General features: G+C 48.5%; 10 protein-coding genes across 10 annotated transcripts; 5 read left to right on the forward strand and 5 right to left on the reverse strand.

The window, feature by feature from the left end:
* Positions 1 to 5: 5 nt before the first annotated feature.
* Positions 6 to 2,435, reverse strand: BU24DRAFT_436704 (N-acetylated-alpha-linked acidic dipeptidase-like protein 2; the record flags this gene model as incomplete). Its single annotated transcript, XM_033530171.1, has 7 exons — positions 6 to 909; positions 958 to 1,093; positions 1,147 to 1,776; positions 1,824 to 1,897; positions 1,952 to 2,063; positions 2,111 to 2,209; positions 2,258 to 2,435. 7 exons carry the CDS (start codon positions 2,433 to 2,435, stop codon positions 6 to 8), a joined length of 2,133 nt encoding a protein of 710 aa, XP_033378981.1.
* A 577-nt stretch (positions 2,436 to 3,012) lies between these two features.
* Positions 3,013 to 4,147, reverse strand: BU24DRAFT_312052 (Clavaminate synthase-like protein; the record flags this gene model as incomplete). Its single annotated transcript, XM_033522833.1, has 3 exons — positions 3,013 to 3,681; positions 3,733 to 3,799; positions 3,858 to 4,147. Coding segments are annotated over 3 exons (1,026 nt in total), but the record flags the coding sequence as incomplete, so codon positions are not given.
* A 1,180-nt stretch (positions 4,148 to 5,327) lies between these two features.
* On the forward strand, positions 5,328 to 6,280 carry BU24DRAFT_427757 (putative phenol acid carboxylase). The gene has a single exon (XM_033529296.1). The coding sequence runs from the start codon at positions 5,601 to 5,603 to the stop codon at positions 6,135 to 6,137; it is 537 nt and encodes a 178-aa protein (XP_033378983.1). The 5' UTR covers positions 5,328 to 5,600; the 3' UTR covers positions 6,138 to 6,280.
* A 299-nt stretch (positions 6,281 to 6,579) lies between these two features.
* On the reverse strand, positions 6,580 to 8,737 carry BU24DRAFT_400141 (uncharacterized protein). The gene is made up of 2 exons (XM_033525442.1): positions 7,335 to 8,737; positions 6,580 to 7,272 (listed from the first exon to the last, which is right to left on the reverse strand). The coding sequence occupies exons 1-2, from the start codon at positions 8,669 to 8,671 to the stop codon at positions 6,717 to 6,719; spliced, it is 1,893 nt and encodes a 630-aa protein (XP_033378984.1). The 5' UTR covers positions 8,672 to 8,737; the 3' UTR covers positions 6,580 to 6,716.
* Positions 8,738 to 12,020: 3,283 nt separating this feature from the next.
* Positions 12,021 to 13,148, forward strand: BU24DRAFT_496592 (uncharacterized protein; the record flags this gene model as incomplete). The annotated part of the gene is made up of 4 exons (XM_033534203.1): positions 12,021 to 12,136; positions 12,225 to 12,326; positions 12,392 to 12,514; positions 12,573 to 13,148. The coding sequence occupies 4 exons, from the start codon at positions 12,021 to 12,023 to the stop codon at positions 12,913 to 12,915; spliced, it is 684 nt and encodes a 227-aa protein (XP_033378985.1). The 3' UTR covers positions 12,916 to 13,148.
* Positions 13,149 to 13,436: 288 nt separating this feature from the next.
* Positions 13,437 to 14,242, reverse strand: BU24DRAFT_400143 (class I glutamine amidotransferase-like protein; the record flags this gene model as incomplete). Its single annotated transcript, XM_033525443.1, has 2 exons — positions 13,609 to 14,242; positions 13,437 to 13,561 (listed from the first exon to the last, which is right to left on the reverse strand). The coding sequence occupies exons 1-2, from the start codon at positions 14,201 to 14,203 to the stop codon at positions 13,437 to 13,439; spliced, it is 720 nt and encodes a 239-aa protein (XP_033378986.1). The 5' UTR covers positions 14,204 to 14,242.
* Positions 14,243 to 14,898: 656 nt separating this feature from the next.
* BU24DRAFT_427760 (DHH phosphoesterase) lies at positions 14,899 to 16,547 on the forward strand. Its single transcript, XM_033529297.1, has one exon. It carries the CDS (start codon positions 15,061 to 15,063, stop codon positions 16,420 to 16,422), a length of 1,362 nt encoding a protein of 453 aa, XP_033378987.1. The 5' UTR covers positions 14,899 to 15,060; the 3' UTR covers positions 16,423 to 16,547.
* Positions 16,548 to 20,519: 3,972 nt separating this feature from the next.
* On the forward strand, positions 20,520 to 22,324 carry BU24DRAFT_467257 (kinase-like protein; the record flags this gene model as incomplete). The annotated part of the gene is made up of 2 exons (XM_033532432.1): positions 20,520 to 21,096; positions 21,144 to 22,324. The coding sequence occupies 2 exons, from the start codon at positions 20,520 to 20,522 to the stop codon at positions 22,322 to 22,324; spliced, it is 1,758 nt and encodes a 585-aa protein (XP_033378988.1).
* Positions 22,325 to 22,676: 352 nt separating this feature from the next.
* On the forward strand, positions 22,677 to 23,441 carry BU24DRAFT_427761 (antibiotic biosynthesis monooxygenase-like protein). The gene is made up of 3 exons (XM_033529298.1): positions 22,677 to 22,852; positions 22,920 to 23,047; positions 23,192 to 23,441. The coding sequence occupies exons 1-3, from the start codon at positions 22,793 to 22,795 to the stop codon at positions 23,337 to 23,339; spliced, it is 336 nt and encodes a 111-aa protein (XP_033378989.1). The 5' UTR covers positions 22,677 to 22,792; the 3' UTR covers positions 23,340 to 23,441.
* Positions 23,442 to 23,455: 14 nt separating this feature from the next.
* Positions 23,456 to 24,983, reverse strand: BU24DRAFT_496596 (uncharacterized protein; the record flags this gene model as incomplete). The annotated part of the gene is made up of 3 exons (XM_033534204.1): positions 23,456 to 24,005; positions 24,058 to 24,736; positions 24,798 to 24,983. The coding sequence occupies 3 exons, from the start codon at positions 24,981 to 24,983 to the stop codon at positions 23,506 to 23,508; spliced, it is 1,365 nt and encodes a 454-aa protein (XP_033378990.1). The 3' UTR covers positions 23,456 to 23,505.
* Positions 24,984 to 25,610: the final 627 nt, after the last annotated feature.

A 25,610-nucleotide genomic window follows, 5' to 3' on the forward strand; every position in this document is an offset into this window, starting at 1 on the left:
TTTGTTCACAGTTCCATGAACGAGTCCCTGCGTACTGTATCAGAGCCCAGGATTTGGGCTGCAGCCTCAATCGCAAGGGATGTCTTCTTCACGTAGTCTGCCGCTAAGGTCAGGTTGCCCAAAGCAACAGCTTCGGTAATTCCAGGAAATGTCACTGCCATGTAACCTGTATCTACACCAGGTGCGAATATAAGATTCTGGTAGAATTCTCTTCCAGGAAGGCCACCTTGGCTGATGAAGCCCCTGGAAAACTCTCGCGCTCTACGATTAATGGAAGCAATCGTACGTGTATCATTGAATCCAACAGATTGTCTCAACCTCTTGAAATTATCGGATTTCTGTTGGAAAATTGCGATTGCTCTCTCGAGGGCTCCAAGGTCTAATTGAGCGTGCCAATTGTCGACGACTCTTTTAAGAGCTTCCAAGTATGCGTACATCTCCACGGTATAGTTTTCAGGCTCTAGTGGGATAAGTTCATCGTTTACCAAGTGATACAGGAGCAACGTTAGATATTGACCCATAGCCTTGTGTGTAAGGAATCCAGGGTCGCAGAAATTCGACATCCAGTAGTAGGAATCGTAATTCGAGTGAGTGTGGTATATCGGATCGGTGGGTGCCCTCGTAGTTCCCATGTCAATCGATGCTATGCCACCTCTATGCACAAAAGCAGTATAATCGCTTTGTGCACCTAGGGCCTCTATCTCGCCAGCTGATTGCTCCCATATATCATATATAGTGCTTTCAGTCTTATGGGGCCATGTCACCTTTTGGGCAATTTCTCTAGTGATTTTATGCAGTTCCGGAGAGGCAGAGAAATCTGGAACTGTACCAGCGACTCCGACGTCGATGTTCAGGTATGATACAACTGTGCCTTTGAGCCACGGTAGGAACTCCTCTACCCATTCCGTGCTGCCGTAGAGTCAGTTCTATACATGCATATAAGGGACAATGACTTGCCTGCCGATGAGACCATATTCCTCGCCATCCCAACTGGCGAGCACTATTGTGCGCTTTGGTTTCCAACCTGTTTTTGACAGGGCATTGAACGCCTTCGCCAGTTCAATCAAAATGGATGACCCGGAGTGTGGATCCGCTGCTACATCATCAATATTAATGATTCACTGGAGACAAGAGACGAAATAATACCTGCACCGCCTATCATCCATGCATCACGATGATTGCCCACCACGACAACTTCATCTTGATTTGTTCCATTGTAAATGCCAATTGTATTCCAAAGCCAAGTTGTCTCCTCCCTGGCAAGGTTTCTCAAGGATATTCTGGAACCCTGTGCCGGCCCCGTACTATAAGTAACGTTCGGGATCGCACCTACCCACCGCGTTCCGTTCACCTTTTCAGCACTCAGCCCATGCCCATTGAGCGCCTGCAGGATTGGACGTGCTTCGACCCAAGAGATGGGAAGAGATGGAATCTTTGGAACGGTCTTTTTCTCCTGCCTCGGCGAATCTTCCTTCGAAGGGTATCCCGGCGTTGTAGGATCACCAGGGTAAGTGCTGAGGAACTGGACGCTGCCACGCTGTATGCTGGTTGGGTTTCTCGCTGGACCCTTTGGATACGCTGCTTTTCCACTGGCTTCAGTCATGTTGCCGTCGTCACCCGGGTCGGTGAAAGTGATCACGCCAATCATTCCGTTGTCCTGTGCATTGCGAACCTTCAGTCCCCTGAACGGACCGCCATATTTTGCAAGGGCAATCTTTCCCTCCAACTCGATTCCTAGTGATTTGAGTCGGTCGAAATCACTTTGCGATCCGCGTCCTAGATATTTATGAGCTTCCGTCTGGAGTAATGCACGTTGCTCTCACCAACGTAGACATATTCAGCAGATACCTCCCCAGAATGGGAGTACCCATGAAATGCTGGAACACGATTGGGATACCTGTGGTAGGACAGCGTGAGCGTTCATAAACCATCATGGAAGATTGTGTCGTACCCTGTTGTTTCGTCCTCCTCTAAGACAGCTTCCTGTAGAGTTGGCTTGTAAATGGTCCCATTAGCTAGGGTAAGCTCAATGGATTGCTGTGTAGGGTAATTCATATAGACAACTTCAACTTGGTCAGTACGCAAATGTTGCAATACGTCACCAACTCACAATATGAATCGAGTCGCGATTCAAACCCATGCTCTTTCCATCTATCCGCTGTCCATTGTGCCATTGTCTTATTTTGCCCAGCGAGCGCCCGTCCATGAGCTGAATGTCCGATCAGCATCTATCTCATATCTTCCGAAGAGAACCCACTATAGTAGTATGACCATTGCGATATGGACGTATTGTCAAACGATCCTAGTAGAATATTTTCATTCTGATCTAGTGTTGGACGAAAATTGCTCTCACCCTCTCGCTTGAGGTGGCGTTGATGGCTACGGTATTTAAGCTCCTTATCACACGCCTGGGCTCCAATAGCCCAGGCAAACATAAGTAGAGAGGATATTATCATGGCTTTTTCGAAGCAATTGCCTTGCAGACGTCAACGAGTATCTTCGTGGGCTAGGATCAAGAATAAGGCGAGATTGGCTCGATGGCTGAGCTCCTATAACGGCATCCGAAATATTTGTGCCGCGTCATTATGCAGTGCTTCCTATGTGGATTATTCCCGCGGCTGCTCTCCTCCATGCGTAACGAGCTGCAGTTGATGTGTATATCTCACTTGGCAGCCCGTTGCATTGGGTCCGGGTATTCAACATCCCATGTCTCTCCCCACAGTTTCGCAACAACCGTGACACAGGCAAGTACTTTGAACAAATCAACTTCTTCGCCACTAACCAAAGCAGGTCATATTGAGCACCGCTTCCTAGCATGCAAAAACACCCTCAGGTACATTCTAAGCAAAGTACTACGTGCATGTGACATAATTCTAGTGGGCATTCCAACATGTTTATTTGTTCGGCGGCTATAAGCGATAGTATTTACAAATCATCTACTTAGTACGCCTCCACCTCGGCCTTGTTTGTCTCAGTCACAGCGACAGTAGGTTTGGCTGCAGCAGAGCCTCCGTAGCGGTCCGTCTCATCGGCCTCTGTCATGCCACCAAGCAACAAAGTGCTTGGGGCTTTGGCTTGCATCTGAGGAGACGCAATGAAAGCTTGGAACTTTTCATCGTGCCACTGGCCAGCAGTGATGTGTCTTCCCTCGGAGTCGATGAAGGGAGTATCGTCCTCTGCACGGAGAAAGTATGCAATTGAGTAACGGTGCTGCTCTGGGTGGAGTGGGACGACCCTGTGAATGCAAGACTGCATGGTGTGACCACTGGCAAATCGAAGCGAATCACCGACATTGATGACGGCAGTACCTGGCCTCGGTGCAACGAAGCCGAACTCCTTGGACCCTGGAGGTCGGATCTGGAGACCCCACTCCTCGGCAAAAAGCAGTGTCAAGGAGCTAATATCGGTGTGCTTCTGATGTCCCACGTTATTATCTTTGGCGGGGTCAGATGGGATATAGTGCATCATAGCCAGGGTGCTAGTGGATGGGCGGTGGTTGCGGTGGATGTGTTCAAATCGCTTGGTGCCGCTGAGTCCCAGACCAGTGGACAGGCCTGAAAGAATTGCCTTGGTGACGATGTTGGACCCGGCAATAGCATTCTCGAGGACCTTGATATCACCACTGTTCTTAATATTGCTTGGGATGTGTGGGGATTCGCGTTGAATTTCATCCCTGGAGACCTGACAAATTTCTTCAACAATGGTTACCTTAATTGAAGCAGTGTTACCGACCTTGATCATCTCGTATCCGTCTCTCTTCTCCTCCAAAACACCGTTGCGCGATCCAACAGGCTCGTATCTTTATAACAATTAATTCCTTCGACTCTCCTCCAATGGAATTGATAGCTAATGCTTACCCAAGGTGAGGTGCAATGAGGCCATACTCGTTCTTGACTTCAAGTGGCGACTCAAAGAACCGATGCATAAGCTTCAAAGTCTCCTGCTGATCATCAAGAAACCTGCGACCGTCGACATTTTGGAGGTCGAGATAGAAGTAACCCTCGTCCACGCAGCACTTGACAAGTCTCTCAAGCTCAGCAGGCTCAGAGGACAGGAGCTTAGAGAAATCGATGGTCTGCATGTCATAGACGGGCACCTTCTTGCCCATCCAGTCAACAGTCTGCGGAATCTCGATTGAGGGAGACATTTTGCGTTCAGTTGAAGCTGGTGTCTGGTGTATTTGGTAGAACTTTTCAGAGAGCGCTTTAGCTTCTCAGATTGCTCGGCCGTGGCTGGGGCTTTATAGTTGAGCTGCTCATACCCTTGATATTAAGCATTTGCATATCATGTCTCTTTGGGCCTCTTCATAGATTGATTTGCATCTTAATGCGACACCTCCCCTCATTTTAATTCATGAGGCGGACGAATAGGAAATCTCGGGATTTCGTTTCGCAGCGAATGGACATGGAAACTCCGCAGCACCTTTCCTATCTCTCTGATAGAGCTGCATATGTCGAAATTGATATATGATGCAAGTATGTTGCGATTTTCAGATAACTTGCTCTGTACCCCGCTGGCCACAGGGGCTTATCTGCGCATGATCCGCCCCGGCAGTTGTTGGTAGATGGTAGTCAACTCCGAGATCATCTGGCCACCACTTCCAATTATCCCAAATCATCTTGCCACGCTTCAATTTACTTTGAATGGTTGTGTATCATGTATTTGGTCTCATCAATTGGTCACCATCATGTAAGGTGTTGTCGTTCCGCCAGATTTTCGTTTGTTCGCATATCGAAGACGGTGACGAGGCACTCTAGACTATGTGCCTATGACGGCAAAAACATATATTTCACGTGGTTCAGGGTCTGTGGCAATCTTGAGTGCAATGTGAACAGACTCTTATTGGAGAATTGATGCCGCTAGGTCATGCATAGGGCGAGCTGTGAAATGGACACCATCTTGCTGGAACTCAGAATTTCCTAAGTTGTGGTCTGTTTGAGAATGACACAGGTTATGACAGGGAAATTCATTTTAACTGCGCCTCGGTTGGTTTTAAAAGCCCTAACCAACCATTGCTCCTACTTGCACATTCTGTTGTCCTTTAGACGCACAAATTTACGCATGTGGCCGTCTGTTTTAGATCAACAAAACGAGCTCACATTAGATAAAAGCACAAGACAGTTTATTGAGTATTCCACGTTCTACTGTGCATACCTGTCACCTTGAGCCAGCTTCCATTAGATTTACTACGAAATAACCGAAACAATGGCTGCGTGGGCTGCAAATCCATGGAGTAGGGTAGGGTAAATACTCTCTTCAGACTGTTCACACAATCCTTCCGTCAGGACAGCTTCCTGAAAACGTTTTTTTATACTCTAAAGAGAGGCGAGGACTCCAACACAAGTTTCACAATCAAAACTAAACTTGACGAGAATCGCTTGCTCCGGCATCCTTCAAATGACGCGTTTTCAACAGCTTGCTTTCGAATTATGGTTCCGCGTGCATCCGGATGTGTAAAATGAGAGAACGACAGAGCCTATGCATCCGATTTTTATCACTATTGACGCAATACATTTCTCGTACAACAATTATATATCAGGTCCTCACGATTTCAGTAATTTTGCTTCTCGCCATTCGAGCTGGTGGTCCCAACTAGCATCATGACATCATATCCAACATTCCTCACGAACACCAAACTTGACCCTTCGTTCGACGACGATATCCGAGATACGCATCTGGTGTATGACTACGATGCAGAAAACCCTGAGACAGGAGCACCGGAGAAGTGGCGTTACGAATTATGGTGTTTCTCTGAGGATCGCTGCGTGTACGCCATACACGGAGGTCCAATGGCAGGGCGTATCAACTATCAGACTTGTACTTGGCAATGTATTCGTCCCAAGGAGCTATGGCAATGCAACTGGTTAGAAGAAACTGGGACGGTGGTATCTCTTGTGTACGACATCAAGCAACAGACCATCACAACGCTGATCAGCTTCTCGAAGGGCCACTGGGAATATCCGAAGGAGGCGCATGGTGACAAGAGAAATTCCGAAGACTTTGCGCGTTGGAGGAAACTTGCTGAGGTCGGCAAGCAATCAGATCGATTCATGCTATCTGAGCAAGCGAGCATTGCTGAGAATTTCAAGGGGAAGGGCGCATTGATTCCCATTAAGGCAGATGCTAAAACTTTCTGACGGCACAGTGCCATCATTAATGGAGCGGAATCTTGCAGGCCAGTTGGTGCAAACTAGAAATAATCGAATACAAGCATGACGACCACCCCATACTTGGTTCAAAGTGCGTCGAAACGTACTCTAGTAATAACAATGTATACTCGTCATTCGACGATTGTAATGCGCCAGCTCAAGAAGTCCAAATGAGTAAAGGCAACCGTAAATTCTGATCATTAATTCGCTCCTCCGAATCTTTGCCTATCCAGACCAAGAACGCATAAAAATACCCCACCCTCGTGTCCCCACCGGCTCAAATACGTCTTGGGGGCCCCACAAACCCCAAAAGAACCACGAAGTGCTTCTGCTCTAATTCCATGTGCGGTTAAATGAAGGAACAACTAAAACTAAACCCAGAAACGTGTTGTATTTTGACACTACAGTTATCAAATTACGCGACCACGATCATGTTTCAAGTATTGATTCAAATTGCTGTAGTACTAATCAAGATCTGCAGTGATAGTTCTCAGTGACGCCGACGAAAACGGTATGTAGGTCTGCCGTAGCAGGGCGCGAAGGATTTCGCCCACACGGAGAGCCAACTCACGCAGTATTTCTGCCAATTCCTGCCTTGTACCTTGACAAACATCTCTCCCTTGCGAAGCGATGTTCTACAATTGGTTTGGGATATCCATTTTTCTTTGCCACGTCTGCCGCCTCGCCACCAGTTTCATACGGATTATGTATTCCCTTTCCACTTATACTTGCCAATTCTGGAATCCATTGTCTTATGAACTCACCATCTTCGTCAAACTTGCTAGACTGGAGCCAAGGGTTGAATACGCGAAAATAAGGCTGGGGGTCTACGCCAGTCGAAGAGGAAAAACCCCAACCACCAGAGTTCGAACTGAAATCTCCATCGATGAGATGGCTGATAAAGTATTGTTCTCCCAGACGCCAGTCGAGAAGAAGATGTTTGGCGAGGAATGAGGCCGTAACCATTCGGAGGCGATTATGCATGTACGCGGTACTATTGAGGGATCGCATGGCAGCATCCACGATTGGGTAGCCTGTTTGACCCCGAGCCCATGCATCGAAGTGCTCGTCGCTGTATTCCCATTCGATGTTCGTGTACTCGAACTTGAAAGGCTTGTTCATGCTAAGTCAAAGGTAAGCATAATTCGGGGTAACAGAGCGATGGACAAGGAGCAAATTGCACACCAGATATAGGGCCAATGCACTAGCACATGCCGATAAAAGTCTCTCCATGCTACCTCACTGATCCAGCCCTTTATCCCTTCGATGCCACCATCAAGCTTCTTCGTGGAATTCACATCTCGAGCTAATCTTACACTGGTCCTGCCAGCAAGTGTCCCTGCGGCATGATGCACACTTATCCGGGCTGTACTATTCTTACTGGGGAAATTTCGCGTCGCGTGGTATTTTCCGATTTTCTCTGTAAGAAAGTGTTGAAGGCGATCGACTGCAGCATGTTCGCCTGCGGGCCACAATTTCTCGAGACGTTTCTTCATCTCAGAAGTCAATGTCTTACTCGACGGAGCAGATGGGATCGCGCTTTCGAACAACGACGAGAACTTCTGCTTGAAGTCTGGGGGATTTCTCTCGGGCGGATGTCGTTCTGTGAGGACGTCTGGGTGGGCGTGTAGATACGCCACCCACGCTCGGAACCAAGGGCTGTAGACCGCATATTGCCGCCCTGCACCAGTCTGGAGCTGACCAGGTGTTACGACGCAGTCATCATGCTGTGGTTCGAATCGAATCCCTTTTCCGAGCATCATCTTGACAAGCTTCTGTTCTCGCCGTAGCTCGTCGACTTCGTACTCGATGTTGCAGAAGAAGTCCTTCACGCCCCAATTTTCAGCGAGCTCGACGAGTCGCGCCGGCAACTGCTGGCGCTCCTCAACAACTTCAATATAAAGAGGAATATCCAGATCCTCGAGATCTTTCTTCAAGACAGCCAGAGAGCGCAACTCGAAATCACATTTGGCGGGACTGACGAGGTGAGCCTCCCAATCCTGAGGACTTAGGATCCAGACCCCAATAACGCCGACGCCGATTTCCTTTGCTCTTTTCGATGCAAGACTTAAACCTGTGTTATCTCTCGTCCGTAAATCCCTCTTGAACCAATGTATAACTGCTTCGCCCACGTCTTTACCCGTCTTTATCTTCGCAATCTTCCCTCGCGCATCCTGCGTTTCTTCGAGTATTTGATTCAGTACGTTCATCGGTCGCGGTATCTCGTTATCATTGTACATGGCGCAACGCTCGTTACTCATTTCGGCAGGATAGAATCTCCTATCAACGATTCCTAGCATTTCCTCCTGGCGCGAATGATCGAACCGAGAAACATCTGTGTTTGAACTTGCATTATCGTTTATGGAATTCGCAGAACCCTCCTTGCCGTTCTCGAGAGCCTTGGGGTGCGGCTTCGAGGTTCTGGACCGCTTGTTCGGAGCATTGCCGTACGAATCGCTATAGTTGATTGCGGATGCGGCATTGGGGGCGATCTGGGATTTTGCCTTGCGTTTTGGGGGCATTATTGCGGTCTCGAAGGCGCGGTAATTACGAAAGAGAGACGAATGCTGGGGGGAAATAGAGGAAAGGGGGAGCAACAATGGGACGTAAAATCAAAGATGCGCGTCCTACAACGGTATCACAGCTCAAGGCTAGCTCGACGGTATCCCTGCACACATAACCCGATCTATGACGTTCGGGCTCACGCGTAGATCGCCAAGTCGATTACCGAGTGAAATCTACAATAAGTACCTAATAATTGAATGCCACATTTGCGAGGCACCAAGGTTATTTTCTGGCTACAACACAATAACACTCTTCAATGGTCATGTGCTTCAGAAATAGAAGATGAATGACGCTAGACAAGTGGCCAACCCAACATGCCTTCTAACTGTAATGGCGCTGTGCTCGCAGCCCAGCCACATAGCAGTTGTGGCGTCTTACACATGCAAGCGTCTGAGCCCCAACCGTTCCGACGATGGATACTGGTAGGGTTCTCGGTCTTCGGTGATCGACATACCATATTGCTCAAAATGGAAAATAGATTGCAGACCTGGTGAATTTTCCACCCTCTCCAACTGGACTGAACAGCTTTGTAGGTCTTCGATTCAACGTTCAGCTAAAAAAGAAAACAAAGGGTCCGAGTTCACTTCTCAGCCTGCACTATGTATGCAAAGGGAAAGAAATCAGAAGGGGTTTCTCCGTCTTAGTGGCGAATTGACCAATGTTCGCCATGGTGTGTACGTAAGTCTTATTGGTTTGCAGATAGTCTCATCCAAGGCAGTGCCTTGGTTCACCGTAGGCGCAAACTGCAACTGATCGTTGGTCGAATATCTCCTGGTCTGGTATAATTTCATAGTGGTAACGAACGGCGGAGCATAGTAACATTTGGCGACCCTCATGTGGGGTTTAAAAAGATGAGAAACATATGATCTAAGGATAATGTCGCACCCGAAATTCTTCCATACATGTTGTTTGTCTTGAGTGCAAGGCGTAGGCAACAGGAAGACGTAGTGAGCAAAGCATTTAATGCTATGCTGTGCATCAGCTCGGACGATGCGTGAAAATGATCACCATGTTTGGGCAACGCTAGGACTTTGCCTTGTGGCAATATCGCTTGAATACACTGCGTAGGTCGCATGTTGGCATCCTCGGATTTCACTCACTATTCCAAAGGTCTGCCTCGTAGGTATGACCCGCGGCTGGCGCGTCTACCCCGAACCTGGATCACTGCAGGTAACGCCGATCCAATCAGAGTGTAGAACGGCCAATAGGCAAACCGTTCGAACATGCGGACGCCCCGGTCTACTCGTAATATATACACGCTGACTGTATTGCCGAAAGATCTGCATGTACATTGGTTGGCGTACCGACCTGCTGTTGTTCGACTAAGGTTCTGATGGGCCCCTTGCCAGTAACCGATCTAATGTATCGGGAGCGTGTGGCCTGCAGTAGTGTTCTATCAGCGCCCAGGATGTTTGTGTGCCGCCTAAGGCTGATTTCTGGGTGTTCATACCTAAAACGAGCAAATCCCAGCGAAGTAGTACCCGTAAGCCACAATCTCCAGATTGAAAGGCCAGACGTGTGGCGAGTGGCATAGGGCTTGGGTTGGTGGTCTATGAAGAGTAACCATACATGCGATGCAAAGTAGATCGAGTTCCCAGACCATAGTCGGATACAAAATGAACCTCCTTCGCGGAACTGGCCTTTTATGATAGTTATTCTTGGAACTGGGGGTGAGGGTTACGGAAGGGCAGCAGGCGGACAACTAGCATCCATAAGGCAAGCTGGCTGTGGACTAGGTTCATTCGGAGCTACCCGTTGTGGTGGGCAATCTCTAGAAGTCAATGGTCGAAAAGGCAAATGCACTTAATTGACGATAGAGATCCAACATGTACCGTGGAGTCAGTCATGGCTGAGTACTCGTTACGGGGGTTGAGGTCTCAACTTCGCACACCGGTACTCAACAGGGTTAACAGCTTGTACATGATGGGGCGCAATACGACATGTACAGAGAGTTGGCACGTCGGGCTGGCCGCCTGCTAACCTCAGTTATCGTCTATAATACCTAAAGTGTCTATTCAAGAGTGTACTGTAGCCAATGGCTAGTCTTAACTGCTCGCGATTAAACCTCGCGAAGGCACTCTTGTGGGCGTAAAATTCTAGCAGGGGGCCAGCCCGTGCCAACCCTCTATAGATATGTATGCAGGTATATATGTATATGTACAGTAAAAATACACAACGATGCAGACAGTAGATACAGCACAGTAGACTACCGCTGGTTGGGGGTGAATCGCTCAATGAGGAGGAGGAGAAAGAATGAAGTCAACTAATTGAGGATCTATGCTGCGAGGCCATTGTCTCAAATAGGCTTAGGACCTCCCCCACCACGAGTCCACGACTGATGGTCCTCGACCATCTGTTCATCCATCGTGCCCAGGAGTCAGGACCCATCCCAGGACCCATCCCATTCATCCCATCAATATAATCCCCCAAGATCTCACGCACTCACTCTGGTCTAGCTGCTCTTTCATACAGTCCAATGGTACCACTGGCACGCCAATTCGCTCTTCTGGCCCCTATGCTGATTGGCCGGCCTGTCTACATAATTGGTCCTTCATTTCATGGCTTAACCTACTCGCAGGTCGACTCCATACTAATTACGCTGCGGCACAGCCTCGTAAAAGCTTCGAATTCCTTCCAAGACACGTGATGATTATTGCGCGTGTCCATGCTACGAGTATGTACGAGGTACCCGGGCCGGGGACGCCAGGGAGTAACGCCATGCTTGAACTGCTTATTAGCGCCCTCTCGCACTTTATTATCCATTTAGGGTAAAACTCGTTGACGATAACTTGCGCCGATTCGCTCAAGCCTCCTCATGAGCCTCCCGGGTCCAGCGCCAAGTGGAATGGTTCCCACATGCGATCCATCAATCAGAACGGTAGGAACTGTCCTAAAAGCTTCCGATCAGTCTGAATGCGGAAATCTCCACGCAGGATGAAGGGGGTAGGGCTGAATCATGATCTTAGATGCCATGGCTCAATCGTAGCACATTGTCATGATGTGCTGGGGCCGACGGGGCCAAGTTGGATACGCACGATACTGTGAATGGTTCTACGTCTGCATTTGATGGTAGTGCAGGGGATCGCACCGCACTTTTTTTTTTCAACTCGAGCCGATGGAAAAGTAGCGACGATTTGTATATAAGTTTGAGTTCGCCTGGCAAAAAATGGATATCAACGCCTTCAACAATCAACCACCCATCCTTGATTTAGAATACTTCAACTGCTTGTCTTGTCTATTCCTGCAGACCGCAGTCCAATTCAGGTTTCAATCCAGCTGTTAGGATCCACCGCCGCCGTCACCAGAATGCCTCGACCACTCACTTCTGAGAACCAGAAAATGGAACAAGCAAGCAGTCCAGGTATCGTTCAGTACAATGATCCTGACCCCGATCCTGAACCTGAGCCGCCTGCTGCCCCACCGTAATCATCCTCCCCAGTGTCCATTTCAGTCGTACAGAAATTTTACAACTTGACAGTCTTAACTAACGGGAATTGATATCTGTTGCAGTGTTATTATCTTAGCCAAGTTCCATTCTAAAAGCGGAAAGGCCAAAAAAGCGGTAGACCAGGAACAGGATGATGGTCCATGCGCAGCTACGTCACCGCCATCGTACGGACCAATTTCTCTCATATAATATGCGTACACTCCCGCCCGTCAACTAAGCAGAAATGTAGGTCTGAAGACACAAAACGCAAACCAAAGCCAAACGGCAAGAAATATAACTTGAGGAAAAAGAGTAACCAGGAGTTAGATCCAGACTCCGAGCCCGATCCGAACCCTTTCCCTGAAGCACCACCGTAAGTTTTCAACGTATCGTCCTCAGTCAGCCACCATGTTTGCTAAACCTCAAGGCAGTATCATAATACTCTCGAAAAAACGTCGTGCATCTAAATCCCCCTCTATCGACACTGCGGACCCCGCTACCGCATCCCCACGTCCTGAAACCCCGCCGTCCTCTCCACATCCGTCCAAGAAGATGGGTTCCAAAGTCTCTAAGCTTCCCAAACAAGGCCATGGCAAGCTCCAACCATCACAGAACAAATCCGATAAAGCAGAAATGAAAGAACCTTCGAACTACTACACCCACCGTAGCAAGTCCATGCGCCGCAAGGCTGGTGTCGCCCCTGGAGCTCAGGGCAGCGGTGGTGGACTCGGTGGCAGTGATGGCAGTGGTGGTAGCGGTGGCGGACTTTCCTAGTGGAATCGACTCGACTGCTATTTCGAGTCAAGACTGAAGAGTTTATAATCGACAATGCATCGTAGGAGTTACTTATCTGCTTTGGGAATCTTGAGGAGTTTGGCATGGTTTATTCTGGTTGTGTTGTTTGGCAAGCATATCGCAGGGCGCCCTGGTGGTGGTCTTATTTCATATTGTTCTCTCTTGGCTTAGACAGCATTTTTAGTCCCACGCAATATACTTTGGACTTTATCAACACCTTGCCCTCTTCTTTGATGTATCCTCGCTGTTTTTCAGCGCTGTTTTCTTCCAACATCCCTGCGACTTCTCATCACTTTTCCATACTACAAGATGGTCAGTTCATCGCAAAGACACGAATGTTATAACATTCGAGTTCCGGCTTACGTATTCAAATTAACGTTCTTAGAAGAGTAAATCTCAAAGGTTTAGCTCTCACAAGGTCCAACGTAAACGTGGTCACTGTAGCAGCCATTGGCTTCAATGAAGTAACATTCCTTATGGTCCAATATCGAGGATGCTATCTACAATTTATCGAATGCCTTGACGGCGTCCTTGGCTGTTATTTCCGCGCTAGCTGGGTTTGCTCCGGTCACGATCCTACCGTCGGTATAAGCAAATGCATCCCAAGGCCCTGGAGGCGCGATATCTGCGGAGTCGTCAACGCTTGCATTGCATAAAGGAACAGTCACTTACAAGTGGCGCCGGAATCCTTCGCTGCGGCCTCAATGGTTGGGCGGTTCCAGCTTTTGATCGTGTCCAAGACACCCTCTTCCTCTTCGCCTTTAGTGGTAAAACCAGTGACCTTCTTCCCACTAATAATGCTCTTCCCCTGCGCATTAAGTATGCCAGGAAAAATTGCACCACCATGGCAAACAGCACTCACGATCCCTCCCCCGTCTTCGTACAACTTAGCGGCGATCTTCTGTAACCCCTTCGCATCCGGATAATCAATCAAACTCGCGTGCCCTGCCGAGGCAAAGAACAATCCGTACCGATCCCATTGGACGTCAGAAGGCTTCATCAGGTTGTCCATCTTTGCGCGAAATTCGCTGGAGTGATCTTCCCAGACCTTCCGGTCCTCTTCGGGCAGCCATTCGGCCTGTTGGGAGAGCCAGTCTGCTTGGTACGTACCCGTCTCGGAGACGAGGTCGACTTCGAAATTCGCAGCCCGGAAGACGTTGAAGGGATGTAGCGCTTCGGTGATGAAAACGCCTGTTTCTTGACCCTTTGGGTAAAGCGGAGCGTGGGCAGATGTCACTGCGATGAGGGCTCGACGAGGTGGTGCCATGCTGATGATTGCTTTCTGCTGTCAACCTTTTGAGTGAAGTAGTTGATGTGGAAATAAGGGGCGTGCTGTCCTTCCAATGTCATTTGTACTTTCACATGTGATGACGTCGTTTGGATCAGTCTGTTAAGTGATTCGCGAGCGGGTAGGTGCGGGTACACACCGTCCACTGGAGAGTGCTCCGTAGGGTTTATGCAAACTGCCTGTTCGAGCACAACCATCACCTCTCAATGCCCATTGACGCGTACTCGCATGTTCGTGTAACTAGTTGGATCATGTATAATCACTTCCCCGCAGGTACCCCGTACTCGTAGATGGATAAGCGAAATGTCATGTAATGGATATGAAGTTGTTCTGCATGAAGTCAGTCGGCGATGTTGCTCCAGAGGCGCCGCCGGATGATTAGATCAACTTGAGGCCGCACTGGACGTCTTGTGATCGGGAAGCTAAACGTTAAGAGAGAGATTGATAAGGTGACTTGTACTCATGCCTCATACGGCAGTACCTCGTATCTCGATTCTTGTAGCAGAGCAGGCCCTGAACTTCTGGATGTGGAGAGCACCTCCGTGATTGTTCGGAGACTCTGCGCTTTAATTGGTCAATCTCAACCGCCAGCCAGATCCGCTCCACTAGCGCCATCTCCAACATAGATTGTCTTGGCTGACGCGTGCGGTCTCCGCCATGCCCAGCTCAGCTCCCCCGTCTCATCTTCGTAGCTGAATGATGTTAGACACATCCTTCAGTTCATCCCCTAAATCACCGTTGATACCACTACACACTACCTTTATCCTGACTATAGCCTTATTGTTACTTTCTGTGTCCTGCATCCTCTTCCTCGATATTGCACAACATCTCTTGCCATGAGACCACTCTCCGCGCTCTCTGCCGCGCTCCTCACAGTCGCGTCAGTCACAGCTCTCCCAAGCGATCCACAGGGCCAGATCCCAATCCTCAGCAATGAATTACACAAGCCAAAGGGCGGCAAAGGCGTAGGCCATTTTAGTGAATGGAGCCGGGAGACGAAAAAACGCTTCCTTATTGACTGGCAAGAGGGACGGGAATCGGAATGGACCATCGTCCAAGGCAACGAGGGCGGTGATCTAGACAGCATGACTGCTGCGTTGACATGGGCATATCACCTCGAACACTCAACAGCTAACACTTCGGATCCACTTAAAGCCGTTGCTCTTCTTCAAACTGCCACGCATGCACTTGATCTGCGTCCAGAGAACAAGGTCGCGTTGGAGAATTCGCAGATGACGGAGGGTCATGAGGATCTTCTCACCATCGACGAACTACCCGAGGATCCCGAGACGCTTGCGCCGAAATTGAAAGGGATAATCTTGGTGGATCATGCTTCACCTCTTCGCAAGTGGAGCAATGCAAAGATTCTCAGCATCTTTGACCACCACGTTGACCGCGGAGCTGGTCCAGATGCTAAGCCGCGCATCTTTGAGCGAACCGCCAGTTGCACAACTATCGTCGCACGAACTATGCTAAATGAGCTTGAACGACTGCCAGAAGAGTACCACATGCCACACGAACTGCTCGAGCTAGTTCTCAGCGCAATTGCCATTGATTCCGGCGGCTTGACGAGCGCCATCACGACGAAGACTGATGTCGAGACCTCCAAGCGCGTCCTCAACCGCAGCGCCTGGGCTGACCGAAAAGTTGAGGATGTCATGGAAGAACTCGATGACATTCTCTCCAAAGCGAAGAAGGACCTTGACCATCTTGGCCTTCGTGACCTGCTCCGCCGCGACTGGAAGGGTGACCTCGTCGATACCCCCTCTCCCCGCACACCCACTGTCAGCCTAGGCTTTGCGTCTGTTCCGTATTCCATGGATGAGCAGATCGAAAAGACCGATTTCGCAGAGTTGTTTGACTGGTTTGCTGTCCATGCCGCTTGGACCGCTGAAGTCGGTGTCGACATAAGCATCGTGCTCAACAAGTACAAGATCAAAGACAAGCACGGCAAGAAGAAGAAGATCAGAGAGATTGTCTTGACAGTAAGAGATGATGTACGAATCGATCAGGACCAGGCGGACTCACTATTCAAGACTGTCAAAGAAGCGCTAGAGGCTGATGAATTCCTGAAGCTGAAACCATGGTACAGGGCTAATGAGCTTTCCACCAGACAGATGGTCTGGAGCCATGAGAGCGGCGCTGGGAGGAAGATCATCAGACCAGTTGTTGAAGCCGCTGTTCTTGGCTGGGATTGAGCAGTGATAGTCTTTTGTTAGATACCCATCAATCTTTGCAATTGCCAGCCCGTTTAGAGGGGCGTTTTTAGCACCAATGCCGATTGTGAAGTGTTCATTTCAGCTACTTACCGAAAGTAATCCATTAGTATTAATAGATATCTTGAATGTTTGGCACGCGTAAATCAAAGAGCAACTCTCGTGACTGGTGTCTGAATTATACTGTAGCACGGCATATCTGCTGTGATGGTTCTTTGTCCAGAGATCCTCTCTGACTTACGATCTCGCCAGAGACGATGAACATGAACCATGCAGTGGCGTTATGGCAATGAAACATTATAATAATAAAACATCATGACAACAAATAAATATAAGAATAGAACAACACTTATTCTCTTTGATGTCGATTCATGAAAGTGCCTTTGATTTACTCGCATGTCCGTCCGTTCGAGCCGTTCTTTATGCTCAGGTCGGTCGCGACGTGTATATTAGTTCGACACTTCCCCAGTGATCGAAAACCACAGCACGAAGATCATCACAATAATTAAAAACCAAAAATACTACTGGAAACCTCAATCACTACTCTTCACAATGCATTGCTTTATCCCCACGAAGGTGTACAGGACTATGGGAGGTGGCACGGCGAATGATCCTCAGGTAAGTTGAGCAGCCACATCACAGGCAGAATGGTACTGAAGAGATTAAGATCGCATGGTATTCCGATGTTCCAGCAGCAGATATTGTACCGCCATATCGACCATATGAACCATTCGAGGGGGAGGAGGAGTACGAGAAGGACATGTGAACACCTCTTCCCGGGCAAATCGAGGAGGAAGAGGAAGATGTAACAACACATCTTCCCGGGCAAATCGAGGAGGACATCATAACAGCAGATATTCTGGGGAAGCCTGAGCCATTTGAGGACATCATAAGGGCGCATGCTCGAGATCGTGGTTTCACCCACGCCTGCATTGAGTAAGTGCTCAGAAGGGCCACTTTGCTATTCAACTAACGACCCAAAAGTAAAATGGACGAGGCAATGAAGATCCAAAGGAGCAATAGAGACAATACCGAGACCACATTCCAGGTGCACAAGTGCGCCGACGTATCGTTCGGTCATAAGCCTTATGTACCTATAGAGAAAGGACATATCTTTATCGAGTGGATTGGCTCTGCAGAGGAGAAAGTGAGACTCAGGTACGTTGGGCCTGAAGATATTGGGCCTTTCTACTTTAGTCGCAAATTTCATTTAGGAAAGGGTTCGTAGATTGTTGTGCACTATTCCTTGGCAAGCCAGTTCTGATAAGAGTCGGATATGCACAAGTTCGATACATCAATGTAGATGTGATTGTTTCGTGTAGGCGCAAAAATGGAACAGTGGAAACAGGCGTTGGGTTGAAACAGGTTTTTCGTTTAGATAGTATTTCTTTAAGTGTATTGATTTTCTAAAGTGTTCTTTTTTGTTGTTGTTGTAGTATCTATCTTGATTCTCCGGCAATAGTATTGGTTCCTAGGCAGTACAGGTGTGCCCATTAACTTTTGAAAATGCCACCCCTTTTATAGGGGCTTCACTAACACCGATGTCAGTTGCGAAGTGTTCGTATCAACTGGTTACCAGAGGTAGTCTGTTAGTATTATTCAATACCTTAAATGTTTGGCATTACCGAAGTGCAACTCTCGTGGTTGGTGTCTGAATTATGCAGCAATATTGCATATCTGTCGCGATAGCCTTGTGTCCAAGATATATCCTCTGGCCTACGATATCGCCAGAGTTTATGGTCATGGGCCAAGTAGTGGCGTTTGTTTGCTGGTAGGCTCCACCACAATCAGGTAGTAAGTAAGACAGTCTAATTTTACGTGACGAATAGGTCACAGCCTGGGTCGACCACGTGGATTGGGTTGCAAAAGCAAGTATAGAAGCTGTAAGTAGACAGTGAGCCTATCTTTTATTCAATAGCGACAGAGCTTGCCAGTCCCTACTTGCGGGCAGAAAGGTATTGTCGTTGTTAGATTACTATCCACGTCTCCGCGTTCTTTCCCAGCCAGTTTTCACGGATAACCACCAGAGCGCATCACGGCAAAGATTACTCCCCCAGCAAGGGTCTATGATCGGGATAACCACCACGGGAAATCGGTAGTGGTCTATGCATAAGCGGACGGATGTCCATCGAATGGCCGTTGCTCTGGGTTCCCAAGGGCTGAAGTTGATTGAAACAACCAGGCCGCATCAGCGAACATGGCTTTGGCTAGGCTTTAGCCCAGGAATCGGCTTTGATGTTGTTTCGCGGGTGAGGATACTGGGCCGGACTGCTCCTATGTGATGTCTATTCGTCAGTGTGCCTTTGATGGTCGACTTGGGCCATCTGTAGTCCCGTGAAAATCGAGACTGTTCGTGCACGATATCTTGCCTTGGCATTGGATGTTCTGCTTTTGGGATCACATTGCCACGGAATGACCAAAAAGTACACCTAGAGCGCCTGTACTAGGGGTGTAGTGGTCGCAAAGTGCTACCGAAGCAAGAAGCCGCTGGGCGAGGTTTCAAACGGAATCGTGCATGGGGAAAGACTCCCAATCAGAACGCTATTTTACTCCTTTTGAATGGAAACTATGATTGCATAGTCGTGCTTCAGAGCCGTCCTTAGTGCTGCTCGGGTTGGTCGCAATTCGTATATTAATTCGACACATTCCCAAGGATCAAAAACCATCACACGCATACCAACAACCAACAACAACAACTGCAACAACAACATCACCGAGAAATTTAGATTCCTGCCACTCATTGAATCACTGCATCACATCGAACTTCGGCATTCCTTGAACTTGGGCCTTGTATTGAATCCCACCTCCTTGGATTGGATCCCGCCTTCTTGGATTGGATCCCGCCTTCTTGGATTGGATCCCGCCTCCTTGCATTGGACCCCGCCTTATTTACCCTTTCAAATATGAACGCGATCCAACCCAGGCCAGTAAGAAGGACGCTCGGAAGCGGTACAACCGGTGATCCTAAAGTAAGTTGTGCAACTACATTGCAGGCGAAACAGTACTGAAAACTTTTAAGATAAATTACTACTGCCTATTACCGCTCATTCTCCGAGGAAACCCTCGTGCTCTAGACGCCTTCGTAAAGGCCAAAGTCCTTGAGTTCGGTATGAGGTTTGCCTCGATCACGTAAGAATACAGAAGAGAATCGCCTTGCTATCTAACTAACAATTCGAACAGGCAAACGCGCACACCAGAAGGATCTTATGTTATACGCAATCTGGGGAGGGACTTGCGAGGTATGGAGGTCCTTGTCAAACCTCTTGTTACGGTATGGATGGGTACCGAGGAAAATATCATTACCAAAAAGGGATACATATACGGTATTTGCCTGGAGGATGATGATGATGAGCGGATAGAAGCTATTAGGTACATGGCCGACGACCAAAGGTTACCTATCCTTCAAAGGGTACTTGGCTACCTTCCAAGGGCGTGGACTACTGGAATGTAGATAGTTTTATACTTAAGGGATTGAGTCGATTTTCGTAGCTTCTCGTGGGGGTTGGATATGGGCAAGTCCGATACAGGGATGTGGATGTGATGGGATGGGGTTGTGTGTCCGTGAAGAAAGAATGGTGGAAAGAGGCGTTGGGCTTAGACAGGTTGTTTTTCAGGGCATCTCTTTCAATGTAATGATCTGCTTTATAGATTGGTTCATTTACGTTGTACAAGTTTCGTTCCCGGGAAGCAGCATTTGTTCCCTGTCAGTATGAGGCACCTAGCGCCTAATACTCATTTCGCAACACGTCGCCGTTAAAGTGTAACCTATTTCCTTGTATGAGCCCTTGTACCAGCCGTGTGGTGGCGGAGACCAGGAGTGTCATGACCACCCCACCGCCAGCTCCTGACCAAAAAGCCACCCGATCTACTGAATCCCCGCCACCTCCCCCCTTCAAGGCAACGCTGGGGAGACTTCTTTGTAGTATTGGGTATTTGAACGGCTCACACAAAAGATATGGCGGGCCCGTCACCCTTCATCCTTCACCACACTCCTCTCTTGTATCAGTGATTCGCCATACTCCTCTGTTCTACCAGTGTTTCACGATATCTGCCCTCGCATTATTATCACTCAGCTCAGAATGGACAGCTCGCAAAACCACTCAAAATCCCCCACACATGAAGGTCCCTCGCGTGAGACTCTGGACCCAATCGTATCATATCTCAAAGGATTTACCTATCAATGGCCCTGGAGTGATCGTTGTGAAGACTTAGAGAATTATCGCCCCGGAGGATATCATACCGTCCATATCGGTGACCTTTTCTCCGATGAGCGATACCGGGTCCTTCATAAGCTGGGAGGCGGTGGATCCTCGACTGTATGGATGTGCCGGGACACCCAGACCGGCAAACTTGTTGCGCTAAAAATCCTCATGGCGGACGAATCTAGTCGAGACTGTCCCGAATTGAAGGTCCAAGAGAGGCTTGAAATAAAGTATCCGAAAGCTGCAACCTCGCCCCTTTTGGCCCTGCCAAAGGACCATTTCTGGGTAGATGGTCCTAATGGACATCACCTCTGCCTTGTTATGCCTCTGCTCGGGCCACGTATCCTGGAAGGACTTTGGCGGATGCCAGACCGACAAGTCTTGTCACCAAAGATTGCTTATCAAGTTGCTCAAGCTTTAGAGCTTGTTCATAAGAGTGGTTTATGCCACGGAGGTTAGTTCACGCTTGCTATTCGATAACTCCGCATTAACTTTTGCCAGATTTCCACCCTATGAACATCCTGCTCAAAATTAAAGAGCTTGATGATCTTGATGACGAATCTCTCCTTCAAATGTTGGGGTGGCCGAAGTGTGAATCGATTGTCCTTCAAGATGGAAGTTCGCCAGGACGCAATGCTCCTGCATACGTTGTTGAATATCTCAATTTCGATCCTAGTCTCTACAAGAACGAAATTTGCCTCATCGACTTTGGCACGTCGATCCCTATAGGCACTCCAAGTCTTTGTGAAAGGGTTCCGCTACTGCCTTATATCTCTCCCGAGTTTCTTCTGCAGCGGAACCCAGGACAGCACAGCGATCTCTGGGCCCTTGGCTGCATGACTTTTGTAATCATTACTGGAGAAGAAACTTTCCCTTGTTGTACTCGATATCCGTCAGAATTGGTACCGCAATGGGTACAGTTATTGGGTCGCATGCCGGATGACTTATGGGGCATGTGGGAGCATCGCTCACGGTTTTACGATGAGGAAGGCAAGCCTGTGAGTGAAGACGACGAGTACATACTATATATGACGGAAAAGAAAACATGGGATCAGATCATATCGGAGAGCATCACCTCTGATGATGGCACTCCCAACAACAATTCAACGCTGGGGGATTCAAGTGTTGACCGAGCACTGTTCACTGATTTGATCTCCAAATTGGTGCAGTATGACACTGGAGCGCGAGGTAGCGTCACGGAGGTTTTGGAACACGATTATTGGAAAGTTGACAGAGGGATCAAAAATGTGAAGAAGCGAAAACGGACCTCTAGCGTTGGTGATGTTGACGCTGGCACTGCAACTTCAACTTCCAAGGTAGACGGAGAGATCAAGGACGTGAAGAAGCCAAAACGAGCCTCCAGCATTGCTGATATTGACGATGGCACTCCATCAACACCAAAGGAAGACGGAGAGGACAAGGGTGTGGAGGAGCCAGGGCAAGCCTCCGGCATTGCTGATGTTGACGATGGCACTCCATCAACACCAAAGGAAGACGGAGAGGACAAGGGTGTGGAGGAGCCAGGGCAAGCCTCTGGTATTGCTAATGTTGACGATGACACTCCATCAACACCAAAGGAAGACGGAGAGGACAAGGGTGTGGAGGAGCCAGGGCAAGCCTCCGCCATTGCTGATGTTGACGACGACACTGCATCTTCAATGACCAAGGTAGACACCCAATGAATTAGGACAGTCGTTTGGAAGGGGGGCCATGCTTCAAATCAATGGGAGACGCACCATCCGCGGGTATATTTTCGGTACTTCAGGTCTAGCTATTTAACAGTCTTATGGAAACATTTAACATCTCGTGAAAACTTTCTGAATATGCTGCGACAGAGACTGAATACTCTCATAGTGGGAGGGAAAGCTAGAGCATCGACTCTACATGTTGTACGCTTCGAAGATGAGATATTACAAAGTCAGTGGAAGTGGAGTCTCAATCTTTGGGTGGAGATTCAATTACTCTCTACCTCGGTACTGCAATGCTTGGCGGCATCTCGGTGCTCCACCGTCAAAGGAGAGCTTCGTTCCATAACTTTACTGCAATAACCATCCGTGTGACTGCAGCTATCTATCAATTACTGGAATTTGTAATTGAAACCTGAGCCTTCCCCCCACTCCAATAATCAACTTGATTGAATCTTGCCAAACATGTCATCTTCATTCGACATCATTGCCGTGATCCAACCCAGGCCGGGCAAGGAGGGAAGGGTACGTTTGCATCCAGTACTTCATTTTTCCTTTGGGTCATATTAGACTAATTGGAGACTTCTTTCAGGTAGAAGATCTTCTCAAGGTGGCTGCCGCAGCAGTGAAAGCCAACGAGCCAGGCACTTTGAGATATCATGTGATGAAGCAAACAAAGGTGAAACCTGGGCAAGCACCCGCCTTCATCATGCTAGAAACGTTCGTCTTGCCTCCCTTTGTTCTTACTCACAGAACCTGTTCCAGCTTCATCGCAATTGGTCTGCGCAACATCGCCTTGTTCTTGGGGTTTACTTGTTCCATCGTCTGAGTTGTTAGGAAGGCGCGCGCTAATGAAGAGTACAGATACAAAGACGAGCAGAGCTTGGGCATTCATGCTGCGAGCAAGGACTTCAAGGCTTTGGGACGCGCATTCAAGCAGGAGGATTTGTTGGCTGAGCCCATGAAGCCGTACTTCACGAAAGAGGTCGGGGGATTTGCGAGTAAATTGTAGAGCGGAGGCACGATCGGTGGGGTGAAGGAGAGTGGGAAATCCATCATCTCAACCAATTCCATACTATTCGAACTATATGCTATAAGTTTTGTGTCGGCAGCCACTTGTCCGATGATATTGTGCAAAGTCATACAGCTTCACAGCATTTTTTGGTGTGCGGGCAACGCTAGGTGCATGACATCCAGCGCTTAAGTCTCTCCGGAACGCTCATGAGCATAGCAGAGCAACTCTTACTGTCCTCTATGACCACTGATGCTATGCCACACACCAGATCGTATGCGAACCTACTCAGGGGGACCAGTGGTAATGTGTAGCCGTGGGGAGCGTCGATCCAGCGAAATGGCGCCAATTCGTGAACCATGTGAGCTTCGAGTCCGTAAAACCAGCATAACGATCGAGCCACAGAATAGACTGCTAGAACAAGGGCCTGCACAAGAAGGTATGCTTTCCAAGTCTTCGAAATAAACTTCTGGGTAGTATGCAATAGGATGCTTAAGGTGAACACCGACTTGTCCGAGAACGACATAGAACTTGGCTGGTATCGAAGCTGAGATCGTCCACGATGAACTCCTTTTGCTTCATTCCGACCTGTGTCAGATTCGTAGTCCCTCAAGAAATCCAGGGGATCATTCTCACCCCTACAGTCCCACACCCCGCCATATGCATCTATTGTAGCAGTTAGAAAGCTAAATCCAGCTTGAAACCCGAGTAAACGTACCAAAGTCTTCCACCTCACGATGGAGCGCACTTGGCCCACCATGCGACGAGCCGTGGGCGAGCGTAACCGGATTTTTCGATTTCCGCGCAGCTTGCAGCCGCCTCTCGTGCTCCCGCTGGGCTCTCTTCCGTCCCTGTCTCGATCTATCACGTCTCACCTGACGCCCACGGTCTCTGTTTTCCTGTATCTTGGATCTCATTCGTAGCCATTGGCACTCCATCTTTACCCAGTTGTCGGAAATTCCAAGAAGGTGAAGAATTGCCAGTGCTATGACGGCATAGTTGGCTTCGCTTTTCAGGTCTAACCTGAACACAATGTATTGGATAATAGCTCCGCCAAAGAGCAATGCCATGTTGGCGAGAGGGCGTTCCCATGGGGGAAACCTGGCCATCATTTCATACGTTCTAGGTGGAAGAAGTGCCGCTAGAAACATGAGCTGCATTGCGGCAAAGGCATCTTCTTTGTATGCGCGCCATATGGAGAGTCCGACCAAATAGACACCCTTGAAAAGTTGAAGGTCATGCGGGACAGAGAGATATTTTTTCAACGCACAGTCGATCAACCATGGATCTACCGTGTAGAACCATGGTGGCAGTAGCAAAATGGGCAAGAGGATTTGTCCAAGTGTCAATTGACACACGATGACGAGTGGAAAGGAAACGATCTGGACATTTCTTCGCTTCAAGCAGTATGTTAGTTATTTACGATCAAAGACTGACGGATATGCGAGAGCCACTTACGTGCTGTCTTCTATAGTGATAGAATGGAATGAATTTGGAAAGAGTGAGTGTCCAGCTGATGTTTGGCCGCCTATCTCGTCGAGAGCGCGGAGGTCCAATGGAGGCTGAGGTATCATCGTAGTCTGTTAGAAACAAGATTGGATCTATGACCCTGACTTCAAGTGCGTCCTGCAGTGCGGTGGACATGTTCGCAACAAGCAGCAAGTTTTACGATGGACAGTGGAGAACCTGCGATGCCTTTGACGACATGAGCTTCATATAGTACACCATACGGCATAGAGACAAAGAAGCCGATCCAAACGTAGCGGTATCAAACAATCAGCGGCGCATTATCATCCTAGGCAGGCATCAGTAGGCACTGATAGGTTGGCAGCTTGGAACAAAGAGCTTGCTGGCAATTGCTAGAAGGACAAAGAAGATCATGGTCCCAAATCTTCGCTGGCCAGAATGCTGCTGAGACCTATGTTCCATCAAGAACTCTCAGACACGCAGCTTTCAGCACCCCACTCACACCCAAAATGTTTGCTTTTTTGATCGAATGCGAAAGTCTGGTGGATGTGGTAGTCGAGGCGAAGCTACAGGAATCTTGATAAACTTTTGACCATATTAGTAGCACATTCATGAAGATACGCTCGACTGGTGTGGATATTCTAGGTAATATATGAGTGATTCAGTTGGGCCAAAGTGTGGAAACAAGCCACTTCCAACAGATTGAAACTTGCAGGATGGTGATGCAGCGAATTGGCACGCCGGGCATCCCCCTGCTATTCTTTTATGCCCACACTGATACGTCTGCAAGACCTTGATACCGTT

The sequence above is a fragment of the Aaosphaeria arxii genome, assembly GCF_010015735.1.
Source record: "Aaosphaeria arxii CBS 175.79 unplaced genomic scaffold BU24scaffold_11, whole genome shotgun sequence".
NCBI classification, from domain to species: domain Eukaryota; kingdom Fungi; phylum Ascomycota; class Dothideomycetes; order Pleosporales; genus Aaosphaeria; species Aaosphaeria arxii.